Raw genomic sequence first — 14,534 nt, 5'->3', positions numbered from 1 at the left:
GCGTGTCCTTTCAAGTAGGGCCCCCATAGGCTTTATGAACCAGAATTATGTGCCACGTGGAAGGACTTAGTTTCGCAAGCCGCCACGCGCTTTAGAGAGCGAGTGAAGTGAGAGTGGAGACGAAGCACATGTAGGTTTATTTATTTATTTTGTATTTAAAAATTTTCAATTTATCGTGAGATGATATCGTTGATTGATGAGCTGGCGATTTGTACGATATTCTTAATACTCACATTTATGATAAAGTGATTTAAAAATATAAAATAATTTTAAAATAATTATAGGTAGGTTTCACTTAAATTAGTAATAATAGATTTGTCAAATTAAAAGTTTGGTGGGTCCCACATGACATCATGATTTCGAACACGCTCGTCACAAACCTTAAACAGAACTTGGCTTATTTGAACGTTAGGCAAGGTCTGTTTTTTCGCCAACCGAACACAACTTATAAGCTTGTTTGACTACACGCGCTGCTCGTGTGTGCTTGTTCGATTGTCTCGACTCATCCGACTTACTTATACACTAGGATAAGTCATTTGGCTCGATCTTGCCTGTCCTCGGAGTCAATGTCCCTCACATACAAAAAGTTGCTCATGATAATTGAAAATTATTGGTCGCCAATAGAAGTTGCACAACAAATCACAGATAACCGACAATAATAATAAGGGTATTTTGGTCATTTTCATATATCCTAGTTTCGAATTAAACGTTTTAAAACCTATTTTGATTTCAAGTGTTTTATGGTTAAAAGGTAAGAACAAATAATAAATAAATAAATAAAATTATGGTTAAGGTAGCAATCTCCTACAACCGTTCCTATTGAATGGCTTAATTATCAACGCTCCAAATCATCACAAAATCTTTGGTGGGCTCCATTTCGCTATTTCCAATGATATTAATATCATAATTTCTATTTTTGTAATTTTTTGTAATAATAATGTTCATAACTTTTTAATAATTATTATTGGATTTAAAAATATTGATTTAAATGGGATTATTCCAATCATTTATTTAATTTATTTAATAAAAACAAAATATTTTATTTATTATTTCAAATACTTAATTAAATTTAAATATAAATTTTAAATAATTACATCAAATTTTCAACCCAGACAAATAAAAATTCATGGGTCGGGTTGATCGGGTTGATTGGGTTCTTCAGATCATCAAATTTTTTTAACCCCCTCATTAATTAGGTATCCATCATCGATTTAATATATCTGAATAATATATCTCAAATGATTAAGTCATATAAATTTGCTTTTTCGATTAAATATCGGCTCGAGTCAGTTGGTAGAGTAGGGGACTCAAAATCTTCGTGTCACCGGTTCAAATCTGCTATTGAAAATAAATATAATGTGTAGGAAATGGCCGGTATCGCTCAGTTGGTAGAGCAAATGACTGAAAATCTTCATGTTACCGGTTCAAATCCGCTATTGAAAATACGTCTAATGTGTCGGAAAGAAAATGACTTGTATAGCTCAGTTAGTAGAGCAGATGACTCATAATCTTCTTTTTACCGGTTCAAATCTGCTATGAAAATAAATAAAGATAATGTGTCAGAAATGGCCGGTATAGCTCAGTTAGTACAGCAGAGGACTGAAAATCCTCGTATTACCGGTTCAAATATGCTATTGACAATAAGGATAATGTGTAGGAAAGGAAATGGTCGGTATAGCTCAGTTAGTAGAGCAGAGGACTGAAAATTCTCGTATTACCGGTTCGTTATTTGTTAAGTCCTTGTTTGATAACCATTTAATTTTTTAAAAATTACACGGGTTTTTTTATTATTTATTTTAATTATTTAAAAAAGCCCCTATGTGACAACTTTTGAAATTCACTATCAAATTTCATTTTATAAATAATAATCACATTTCTTATGTCATCTTGTTTTTGTACATTGAGAATCTTGTACTTGAAAAAGATTTCATTCACTAAATATAAATTTAACTTTTTGGTTTAGTACGAATATTGCAATTCTGGTCTTCGTGTATAGCCCAAGTTCGTCATGGGTAGATATTGTCTGCTTTGGCTCGTTACATGATTTTAAAACGCGTTTACTAGGGAGAGGTTTCTGTACCCTTATCAGGAATGTTTCGTTCGTTACGTATCGTCGTCAACCTCACGATTTTCACACCCTTATGAGGAATGTTTGGTTTCCAACTAACGTGGGATTCCACAATAATTTATAACAACTCAAGCCCACTGCTAATATATATTGTTCGTTTTGGCTTGTTACGTATTGTCGTTAGTCTCATGATTTTCACACCTTTATAAAAAATGTTTAGCGTCCCTCTCCACCAACCAACGTGGGATCTCACAATTTACCTCCTTTGGGGGCCAACGTCCTCGTTGGGACACTATCCGATGTCTGGCTTTGATATCATTTGTAACAGTAAAATCCGCCACTAGTCGATATTGTTCACTTTGGCCCGTTACATATCGTTGTCAGCCTCACAATTTTAAAACGCGTCTATTAGAGAGAGGTTTTGTTCCCCTTTTCAACCAATATGGGATCTCACAATAATTTGTAACAGACCGAGTCCACTGTTAATAAATATTGTCCGTTTTGGTTCGTTACGTATCGTCGTCAACCTCACAATTTCCAAACCCTTACAAGCAATGTTTGGTTTCCAACCAACATGGGATTCCACAATAATTTGTAACAGCTCGAGTCCACCGTTAATAGATATTGTCCGTTTTGGCTCGTTACGTATCGTCGTCAGCCTCATGATTTTCACACCCTTATAAGGAATGTTTGGTGTCCCTCTCCAATCAACGTGAGATCTCACAATCCACACCCCTTAGGGGCCAACGTCCTCGTTGGGACACCACCCAGTGTCTGGCTTTGATACCATTTGTAACAGCTAAATCCACCGCTAGTAGATATTGTTCGCTTTGGCTCCTTACGTATAGTCGTCAGCCTCACGATTTTAAAAACGCGTCTACTAGGGAGATGTTTCTATACCCTTAAAAGAAATATTTCGTTCCCTCCGGTCTCTTCTAAAAAAAAAACTAAAGAAATGCTATTGAAATGTTGAAGTTTAAGATATTACAACTAGAATAAGGAGGAGAGCAATAAAATGTTTTTGCTTACTTGCCATTTCCTCCTAGGATACAAGGTGATCTTGATCTGATGAGGAGTGGAAGAAGAGGCAGATAGCTGATATATCATCCATTGCAATGCCCCGTCTCTTCCGTTTCCATGCCCGAACCGCACACTCGACCAAACGTTTCGATGATTTTGCTCGATCCAATGTCGACGATACAATCTCGACTGCTTCTTGGTTAGAAACAACATCCCATACCTAACGAAACGAACAAAAAGAAGACGTTTCAGTTATACAACTCTCGATCCTCGTTTTCGACATTTTCGGGACGTCGTTTAAGAATCACGAGAATTGGCTGCAAAGCAAATGGTTCTTACCCCATCAGTTGCCAATATAATGAATTGGTCTCTTCTAGTTATGCTTCTACATGTCACTTCTGGCACTGAAATGAGCCCAAATTCTTTAATACAATAATCACCGAACGCTCTCGACATCGCCAATCCAGGCGATTCCTCGTCGGGAAGCCAGACTCGATGAACTCCAGGCTCATCACTTAAACAAAACACCCGCCCGTTGCACTGTCGAATCCGCTCGGCCTCCTCTAAAGATGGTAAAATATCAATATGTTAAAAAACTTGAACTACTTCATTCATATTCCAGATAGAAGAAGAGAGACACTAACGAGGTAGGTTCGGTTTGAAATCGACGGTGAGCTGAACCGGTACTACACTTCCATCATCTGAAGTAGTAGCCAAAACTGCTCGAGAGTCGCCAACGTTGGCTAAAACGACTAGTTCACCCTAGAAATGAATAGCAAAGAAGATCTATGATGATTATGATATTCTTCCTACTTAAGAAACATGAAACCAAAAAATCCATTTTACCTGTTTAACTATGGACAGGGCAGTTGTTCCACTGTAAACCGTATCGATTTTTCGATGCTGCTCGAGCTCGTGATCAATAGCAGCACAAGTTCTTAAAAACGAATGCTTCCATAACTCGAATCGTTGATGCTTCTTTTCTGAATCCAATTCTGGTTCAAGAAAAGCTTGAGCAAGTCCTTGTTGCCAATGGTGCAGCAACGATGGTGGCATCGATTCTCTTACCGTTTTCGCGACAAAATGACCCCACGGTCCGTGCCCATCGAAAACTCCACAAAATAACATGTCGTCTTGGCATCCAAATTCCTAAAAACACATAACAAGCAGTTCTAATATTGCAAAACAACAAAAAAAAAAAAAAAACTCCCAAACTTGGTTTTTTCGATCGATTAGCTTACCTGCCATACGATGCAGCAATCTTGGTTTACTCCTTTGTTGCCTCGTTTCGAGAACACCGAAGCAAAACTCTCCGAGCCATCTGCATTGAGGAAGCCAGAGGTGCATAATATCGAGTCTTTCTTTTTCGCTTCCTTTACCATGGCTTTTGCAGCTTCTCGACCTCCCTCGTTGCCTAAACTCCCGGAATTTCTACCTTTTTTGAAAGAAAATGACCTTGCTAAACCATTGAACATGGTGGAGAAATGCCCCATTAGCCTTGCAACTCAAATTCTCACAACCCCACTGATCCAAAACTTTGATTCTTGCTTTTAAAGAATCAGTTTCTGAACATCAAACAGCTTAAAATCAGCTAAATCCAATACCATGAACAAAGGACAGGATCTGACTCAGAAAGCTAAGAATCTTATGCTTTTTAGAACAGGAAATGACATGTTTCAGTGAATTTGTAAGCCATTATCACAAGAATTCATAATAAACAGCTAAAACCTATAAGAATATTGTACAAAATTCATAGTAGAGGTGCTGAGAATAGTTCAATTCAAGCAAAAAAGACAAGAATGATCAAAGGCCAAACAAATTTAGTATCCCCCACTTGCTTTTGGATCTATAAAAAAATCAACCCACTTGCTAGTCACAAGAAATCCTGTTTTTTCTTTCACAGAGAAAATTTTCCTGTTCTTTTGAAATTTTCTCAGCTCCCAAACAGAATAACCACTCAGTTTGTCTTTCACTGCGAGAAGATTTTCCTGTTCTCTTGAAATTTTCTCAGCTCCCAAACAGAAAAACTTGTCAATCTGTTTTTCACTGTGAGAAAATTTTGCTGTCGTTAATCTTTTGAACAATTTTCAACTCCCTAGAACAGACCTTTAATTATTCATATTATGATGACACTTTCAAAAGGAAAAACACCTTTAATCAGAGCTCTAAATTGCTTAATCCATTAGAACAGGCACACAAAACAAGAGACAGAAAAAAAAAACCCCAAAAAACAGGGGAGAAAAAATTAAGGTTCAAGACAAGGAAATCAAATCTCAGAGTTCATAGAACTAAAAAAAAAACTGAGAAGGATGAAAAATCCACGAAAATCAACCTCAGACACAAACGGACTCCACGAAAATGGTCGAAGAGTGAGGCGGCTTACAGAGGCGGAATCCGGAGGAATCGCCGGGAAACAGAACGGCGAAGGGGATTCCGGCGAACAGAGTCGGCGGCGATAGTGGAGGGAAATCGATCAACATCCATAGGAAGTTCGCGATTGGCGGAGTTGGGATTTTATGCGCGAAAGAGGAAGAAAATGGGAGAAAAAACGAAGTGGACGTACGACGAAAGCTGTAATCGAGTGATTATATGTGAAACGTGCCGCTTTTGACTGTGGGTTTGTTATGCATATAAGACGGTCCTTTTCTTTTGGTGAATTTTCAATATGGTCCTCCATCTTTTGAAAATGTCAAATTTAACCCCTTAATTTTTAACTTTAAATTTCTATAAAATATTCAAATTCCACCCCTTCCGAGTCTAGCGTCCTTACTAGCACACCGCCTTGTGTTTACTCCCCTTCGGAGAACAGCCTTCTCGATGACGTCGGGCTCTTATATCATTTGTAACATTGGAGCTTATCGCCAGAAAATAATTAATCTAGATAGTCCTCTGTGACTCTGCTGGCAACTAGATCAATACGTTATTGCTTCAAGAGAAGCTCCTGTCGAAGTTCACTATGAATCCTTGGGTACCCATCATGAGACCTCGTGTTTACTTCCCTTCGGGGAACAGCCTCCTCGGTGACGTCGGGCTCTTATACCATTTGTAACATTGGAGCTTATCGCCAGAAAGGAATCAATTTAGATAGTCCTTTGTGGCTCCGTTGGTGACTAGATCAACATGTTATTGCTTCAAGAGAAGCTCCTGTCGAAATTCACTATGAATATTTGGGTACCCATCATGAGATGAACGGGTACTATCTAATAGTCAAAAGTATATATATATAAAATTAAAAAAAATCTTTGTATTCGAACCACTATTGGTCATATTTCTCTTCATCGAGGACTGCTCTGTCTACTCCCCTTTGGGGAACAGCCTCCTCACTGGCACATGCTCCAATGTCTAGCTCTGATACCATTTGTAACGGCTCAGGTCCACCGCTAGTAGATATTGTCCTCTTTAGACTTTTTCTTTCGGGTTTCCCCTCAAGGCTTTAAAACACGTCTGTTAGGGGAATGTTTCTACACCCTTATAAATGATGTTTCGTTCTCCTCCCCAACCAATGTAAGACTCTCGCAAAAAAAAACAAGGAAATGAAAGTTACTATTTATACCAATAGAGTATCTTAAGCTTACTTCGAAAGAATCTAATTTTGTTAAAGGAATCTAACTTTAAATTTGTATAAAATATTCCATTTCCTTTTTTACAAATTATTTAGTAGACGTGTAATTTTTTTTTAAATATTGAATAATTGAGTGACGTAAAAAAAATAAAATTTTAAATTTTAAAATACATATGAAAGTTGGTTAAAATATTACAATTTTATTTTATTTTAGTCACTATATTTCTTAAACTTCAAATTCGGTAAGGGTTATAGTACAAAACTAATAATTAAATTTGAATATTTAAAAATATCCGTACAAAAATGTAACAAAATTTAAAATACAGGGACCAAAATGATATTTTAATTTTAAAAGTTTTAAGGTTTTTCAGACCTTTCTAAAGTTTAAGGGACAAAATAGATAAAATTTTAAAAGTTTAGTAACCTATTACACTCGATTAAATAGACAAATTTATTATTTAATTTATAAGTCATAACTTTTAGCAAATAAATAAATAAAACTCGTTAATAATTTTATTTTATTTTATAAATCATTAATATATATATTAAAGATATAATTTATAATTTTAAGATATTTAAGAATCAAATGGATTAAAAAAAAATTGAAAATTAGGGACCATTGAGTATATTTATGTGATAAATACACCTATTATGAGTATATAAAATAATGCATTGAAAATGTAGGAATTAATAAATTTGTGGTTGGGTCAACTTTAGGCAGCATTTTATTTATTTATTTATTTATTTTTGCATGTGTTAATTGTTTTTCTATGAATATTAAAAATTATATTTTTTTAATAAATACTAACAAAATTTAAAAACCCGAGTAAAGGAAGAGTATATGATAAATCAAAACCACCTCCAAATGAGAGTAATCTTGAAGATAGAATGACTGAGAAAAACTTGAAGGAAATATAGTTACTATCTATACTAACAAGGTGCACCTTCTTTTTTTAGTAGCTCAATCATAAGAACTCTACCGTTAAACATGCATGAACGAATCTGTGATGTCACACAGTGGTTGGGGAGGAGAACAAACCACTATTTATAAGGGTGTGGAAACCTTCCTTAGTAGACGCGTTTTAAAGGGAAGCCCGAAAAGAAAAGTCTAAAAAGGACAATATCTGCTAGCGGTGGATCTGGGCTGTTACAAATTGTATCAGAGCTCGACACTAGATGATGTGCTAGCCTTCTCGCTGTTACCCGAAGGGGGGTAGACACGAGGTGATGTGTCAGTAAGGACGCTGGGCCCCAAAGAGGGTGGATTTGGGGGCAGTCCCACATCGATTAGAGGAAGGAAAGAGTGCCAGTAAAGACGCTGGGCACTAAAGGGGGGGTGGATTTGGGGGCAGTCCACATCGATTAGAGGAAGGAAAGAGTGCCAACGAGGACGCTGGAACCCGAAGGGGGTGGATTGTGATTTCTCACATTTTGGGGCCCAGATTTGGGGGCGGTCCCACATCGATTAGAGGAAGGAAAGAGTGCCAACGAGAACGTTGGACCACGAAGGGGGGGGGGGGGGATTGTGATGTCCCACATTGGGTTGGGGAGGAGAACAAACCACCATTTATAAGGGTGTGAAAACCTTCCCGTAGCAAACTTTTATAAAGTCTTGACGGAAAGCCCAAAGAGGACAATATCTGCTAGCCGTGGCAACGGGCTAAAAGCCTAAAATACACCTATAAGAATTTTAAGATGTTTTCATGGTATGAAACTTTTATGAGAATTGTTTACGACCTTAAGGGTAATCATGCAAGATCTTAAGGTTATTAGAACGTGTTTGGGGTATGATCCAAGAGAAAAAGTATGAAACTATCCCTAAAGACTGTTTATAGAAATCAAGGTTTTTATGAATATCAAGTGACAAGATACTTATAAAAGATTTACGTATTTGAAGAAATGTTTATGACTCATANTCTCGAAGGGGGGGGGGGTGGATTGTGATTTCCCACATTTTGGGGCCCGAATTTGAGGGCGGTCCCACATCGATTAGAGGAAGGAAAGGGTGCCAACGAGGACGCTGGACCCGAAGGGGGGTGGATTGTGATTTCTCACATTTTGGGGCCTGGATTTGGGGGCGGTCCCACATCGATTAGAGGAAGGAAAGAGTGCCAACAAGGACGCTGGATCCGAAGGGGGGTGGATTGTGATTTCCCACGTTGGTCGGGAGGAGAACAAACCACCATTCATAAGTGCATGGAAACCTTCCCTAGTAGACGGGTTTTAAAGCCTTGAAGGTAAGCCCAAAGAGGACAATATCAGCTAGCTGTGGATCTGGGCCGTTACAGAATCCACTTTTATTTATGAAACCAATGATAAACTAAAAAATCAAAATTTTAAAAATCAAAAGGTTAATTTTAATTAATTAATATAAACTAAGAATACCAACATTAGCTGATTGTACTATTTAATTGACTTGGTCACATAAACCCATTTATTTATTTTTTAGTGTTTAAAAGAAAGTCTAGTCAACATTTAAAAAATACATTACGTTACAAAATAAAATAAATAAAAACTATAATTTAAATTATGAATACATTTTTTTAATTTGATAGGCTTTGGGAGTATTTAAATACTGGATTTTAAGATAATAATTAATATTTTAATTAATTAAATTATAAAAAATTATATTCCTGACGTCGATATAAAAAAATTTCGACTAATTGAAACTAAAATTTTTTATTAGATTTATAATTTTCTTAAATTTTTTAAAATCTTAGTTAAATTATAAATTTGATGGAAAATATTAATTTTAATAAAATTTTCATAAATAAATCATATTGTAAAAAACATTTTATTAAATTATAAAAGTAATTCTCTTAATAAATCTATCTGACACGTGGCAGTCGATTAAGCTATAAAACGGCACCGTCCAAATCTTGACTAATTTAAAATTAAAAGTACATAATAATATTAGTATATGGTTGGAAATTAGGTATATAAATAATTTAATTAAGAAATAAAGTATTTGTGACAAAGAGAATATAATGATTTAATTTTGGTTTGTTAGTATGGTGGCAAAAACCAACCAATAATAATATGCCAGCTGTATATTAATTACCAAATTAAAGCAGGCAAGTTATATATATTTTTATTTTAAAATTAAAATTAAAAATTTTAACGTTCTAAAATAGGAAAAATTAATTTTGAAAACTATATAATAATAATAATAATAATAATTTGCGAATAAATATAGTTGGAAAAATAAAAAAAACTTTAGATTTTAATGATTAAAGAATCTTTGCATGAACCAATAAATAATTTAAATGTATTTTATATATAAAATTCCACGCTGGCAATGATTTCAAATTTGACATATACAATAATTAATAAAAATATAAATTATTTATTTTACGGTTCTCATTTTATTTAGATAATCTAGCTTAAACGAGCTTATCTCAATCATTAATGTCACTCCGAGCTTATCTCGATCGTGAGGTTCACTTGAATTTGGTTAATCTAGCTATGTTATTTACGGGTCCCTGCAATTGTGTAATGATCATACGTATATATAGGTGTAGAGGGGAAGAAAATATTCTTTATAAGAGTGTAGAAACCTCTCTTTAGTAGACGTGTTTTAAAATCGTGAGGCTGACAATGAGACGTAACGAGTCAAAGCGGATAATATCTACTAGTGGTGAGTTTGAACTATTACAAATGGTATCAGAGCCAGATACCGGGCGATGTGTTAGCGAGGACGGGTAGATTGTGAAATCTCACATTGGTTGGAGAGAGAACGGAATCATTTCTTAAAAGGGCGTGGGCGCCTCTCCCTAGTAGATAAAACTGTGAGACTCACGAGGATATGTAACAGGTCAAAGTAGACAATATCTGGTAGCGGTAGGTTTGCACTGTTACACACGTGTTCCAACTTATGGTACATATACGAATTCTATCCATCTAGACGGTTTAATACTAGAGATTGATGGACCAACCTGATCCATACGAATTGAATCAGACCGTTCCAACCAAGTCGGATTGTGTCGGTCCAACTGATTTGGTCAAACCAATTCAAGTGAAAAGTTTGTAGAACTTCTTAAAAAGTCAACCGTCAAATATAAAAATTAGGGCATCTAATTATCCATCATTTATAAATATGGTCACGCTAATAACTATTGCAAAAATATTATTATTTTTCATTGACTAAAGCATCTTTACGCAAGCCAATAAATACTTTATATGTAATTAACATTAAAGTATTATTAATTACTTTTTTAATCTATAATTATAATTATTAATGATTGGTTTATTTCTTTTTATTATTATTATTATTATTTAAATTTATGTTAAGCAAAAAAATTTAATATTATTAGGTGTGCTACGTTCAAATTTGTTGAATAATAATATTATTTCCTTTATTATTATTTTAATTTATTTTAGACAAAATTTTTTAATATTTATAATTAGTTGTGCTACATTCAAATTGGTTTAATGGTAAAATTATTTTGTTTATTATTATTATTATTATTATTATTTTAATTTATCTTAGACAAAAAAAAAATTAATATTTATTAATTAGTAGTTCATTAACAAAAACAACCAATTTCACCGTGATTAACCTATTTAAATTATCGTTAAATAATATAAATAGCGATTTTATTTTTTAATTAAAAAACAGATAAAAGGAGGAAAACTCCACCGGGAGCCTAGCCCCTTCGATCTTAACTTTGCTCCTCGGCTCCCTACAGCTCTAGCCACTCGCTGTAATAGCTTGTTTCTCGGATGGTGGCAGCTGAGCTAGAGTGGGCTCAGCAGTCGGCCTATGTTTCCGGGCACACGCATAAAGGCATGTTTAAACATTTTTTTAAAAATAATTTTTTATTTTATTTTATTTATGTTTGCTTTTTTTCCTTTCCCTTTTTAAGATAAGTCCACAAAAATTTCAAAGAATTATTTTTGGAATTTCTTTAATTTTACTTTATGTTCCCATTCTAAATTCTAAGCTTTTTAAAATAAAATATTTTGTAATATTTTATATTAAATAATGGGAAGTGGAGAAAAAATATATTATAAATTAAATTTAAAGCCACTTTAAAGGAATTGGATTCCTTTAATGGAAAACAATTGGAGGATATATTTGGATAATTTATTTTATTCATTTTAAAATATTTTTTTATTTTATTAATCATTGCCTTGAGGTGGATAAATAATAAAATATGGTTATGCTTAACCGAGGTACATGCGTGTGTCACAACGAGGGCGAGCGTTCTGAGATAAGTGTCTCGGGTAACTTGATTTTAAATGGGTTTTTCAAGAATAATACTGGGTGGCACTGATGTACCGATATTGCGCCCTAACCCATGTGTCGGAGGTTAAATTATGCACTCGTATCTGAAACTTATGTCGTAAATGATTTAGTACAGACATGGGAGAGTTTAATGTTTAAGAGAATTCGGATGGATGGACGTTCGGGATGTCCGATGAGATGATCGACACGTGAGTCAGCTTCAAAGATCTAAATAGAATTTAGACTCAGAGTAAAACCTAATTAACATTTTGGGAAGAAAATATAATTATTAAATAATATTTTTTGAAATTTATTATTTATTAATTACAAATTTTGTTTCAAAAGAAGGGCGGTTGTCACGTCGTAGGGTCCCAATCCCATGCAGTGCATGTTCATCATAATTAACCAATGGGAGGTGGAGGGTCGTGATCAGGTGGTCCCTTGCCCACCTGCAACCCCATGCTCCTTCAATATTCGCCATTCGATCAGATCTCGACGTGACTTCATTGACCTCATTTTTTCCCCTTAAATTAATTTCTTCTTTTTTATTTTTTTAATTTTTAGTTTTTGAGCTTTTAGACTTATAAACAACAACGGTAAATTTTATTTAAAAGAAAGGAACGTGACCTATAATACAAAAGAAACCTGCACACTGTTATGGTGCCCGCCACACAAGCTCTGATGCTTAGATTAGCTCGAGAAAGTATTAGTGTAGCAAGATTTTAAGAGTTAAGAAGAGTTTAACGTCTTCAAACTAATGAAGGGTATTAGAATTTTCATGGGTTCGGGTTCCTTTTAGAATTAGGTTAAAAGATGACTGAATTAAGCTGGACCAATATCACATGAACTTGGGGCATGTTCGGCATGTGCCCCTAATGGGGCCCACTAGTTTGACCCGCCTTTTATGTTTTGATTCGTTTCCTTCTTTGTTTTGGTATTGTCCGGCTCTTTTGTCTTATTTAGTCTTTAATTTTTATTGTATTCTGTGTTTGTCCTCCTGATCTAATTTCAACGCTGAACAAAATATAATTAAAAAAAAAAGAATAAAGCTAAAAATAAAAAGACCCAATTAAGATTTAAATATTAATAAGAAAAATATGTTTTTCAATAAATAAAATATAAATTATTACTTCTAAATCAATCTAAACAATAATTCAACTAATTAATAATAATATCTCTCAAACTAAAAAATTATTAATAATTAAAAATTAAAAAATGTGGGTCCCACGATCCAACTCCTTTGTTGTTGGGGGAAGAACATTACTCAGGTCTCTTCCTTTGGATTCGTGGCCGGTAATGGAGGAGAAAAGGGGGTTTTGTTTCGGTGTAATCATTCCCATAGTTGTTTTGGTGTACTTTTTTTTTTTTCACCTTTTAAAATGCTAGTGTTAATTGATGGATGGGTTTTCTTTACTTTTGAACCTTTTCCTATTTTTTGGATTTATTTTATTGGTAAAATTATTATTATTTTTTAATTTTATCTTAAACATGAAAAAGATTTCATGGTCTCGTTGAAAGAAGCGTCGATTTATTATAGAATGTCTTCGCATCAGGTGCATCGAGAATGTAAGTCCGAACGTCTAGCATGAAACGGGATTAGTGCAAAAATTTTAAAATTTTAGAAAATAATTATATAATTAAAATGAAGGGCCACACACTTTTAATTGAAAATTGGGTGAAATAAAAGAATAATCAAGCATCAAATTCATCCACAAAGTGAAATAAAACATGTGGGTGACAATTTTTGACATTTTTTTAAATGTCACATCAATTAAAAAGCTACTTTATTTATTGTTGTGCGTATTATAATTTTTTTTTTATATAAATGTAATTACTATAATAAATTGGGAAAAAGAGAGAAAAATAAAAAACGAACCATATTTATAAAACTACCAATTGAAACAAGTAACATAAATAAAAAACTACGAAAGAAAGTAGACAAACTCGATGGAGAGGCGATCGTATGCTTAAAATATTGCTAGTGTAGGGAGTTTGTCCTTTATATTTCATAGATGGTGTCAAAACACGTTGAAAGACGTACACTTTATTTAAACTTTGATGACATTATTTTACTTGATACTCGTTCAATGAGTACATGTATTAATCCAATTATATCTACCGGTAATATATAACAAAATAGTTGAGAAATGATAGTTTCATAAACTATAAGGATATTCACAATCGTTTGCAAAACCACCCTGGATCGATCTAACGATTAGTTGAAACGAGCAACGAAAATAAAACAGACTATACTAAAGAATGGATATAAACTCAATAATGATCATCTGCTTAGAATATCAAAATCATATCTAGCTTAGGAAATTTATCTTCATACTGCATAAATAGTGTAAAAACACGCCTACGAACTGACCCTTCATGCTGAACTTTTACGACATTATTTCACGTGATACTCAGAATAAGCACATGTATCAATTCAATTAAAGGTACCAACAATGTATAACAAAATGGTTGAGATGTAACACTTCCCAAACCACAAGGACATTCAAAAACATTTACAAAACTACCGTGGTTGTCAAACAGACTACTAGAACGGATACAAACTCTACAATGATAATGATCATCTACTTAGAATATTAAAATCAAATCTAAACAATCTATCTTTATACTTCATAAATAGTGTCAAAACACGTGTACAG

At 34.0% G+C, this 14,534-nt stretch overlaps 1 protein-coding gene across 2 annotated transcripts; it reads right to left on the bottom strand.

Annotated features, from left to right (window-relative positions):
- Positions 1–3,008: 3,008 nt before the first annotated feature.
- On the bottom strand, positions 3,009–5,689 carry LOC111444064 (probable protein phosphatase 2C 34). 2 transcript variants are annotated; one of them, XM_023081993.1, is made up of 6 exons: positions 5,421–5,689; positions 4,330–4,653; positions 3,935–4,237; positions 3,733–3,850; positions 3,428–3,651; positions 3,009–3,308 (listed from the first exon to the last, which is right to left on the bottom strand). In XM_023081993.1, exons 2-6 carry the CDS (start codon positions 4,579–4,581, stop codon positions 3,111–3,113), a joined length of 1,095 nt encoding a protein of 364 aa, XP_022937761.1. In that variant the 5' UTR covers positions 4,582–4,653; positions 5,421–5,689; the 3' UTR covers positions 3,009–3,110. The 2 variants fall into 2 exon arrangements, with proteins under 2 accessions (XP_022937761.1, XP_022937762.1); XM_023081994.1 differs by having other exon boundaries at positions 5,472–5,688.
- Positions 5,690–14,534: the final 8,845 nt, after the last annotated feature.

This window comes from Cucurbita moschata, unplaced genomic scaffold, assembly GCF_002738365.1.
Source record: "Cucurbita moschata cultivar Rifu unplaced genomic scaffold, Cmos_1.0 Cmo_Scf00006, whole genome shotgun sequence".
Classification (NCBI taxonomy): domain Eukaryota; kingdom Viridiplantae; phylum Streptophyta; class Magnoliopsida; order Cucurbitales; family Cucurbitaceae; genus Cucurbita; species Cucurbita moschata.
The sequence above is the reverse complement of the archived record's forward strand: the minus strand, read 5'-3'. Positions and strand labels throughout refer to the sequence as shown.

What these genes read in the sequence shown, in the direction of transcription:
- LOC111444064 (XM_023081993.1), bottom strand. Translation starts at nt 4,581, where the DNA reads ATGGGGCATTTCTCCACCATGTTCAATGGTTTAGCAAGGTCATTTTCT. An exon ending in CCCTGTCCATAGTTAAACAG is followed by an intron (nt 3,851 to 3,934) that starts GTAAAATGGATT and finishes ATTCATTTCTAG; the next exon opens with GGTGAACTAGTCGTTTTAGC. An exon ending in TTATATTGGCAACTGATGGG is followed by an intron (nt 3,309 to 3,427) that starts GTAAGAACCATT and finishes TCGTTTCGTTAG; the next exon opens with GTATGGGATGTTGTTTCTAA.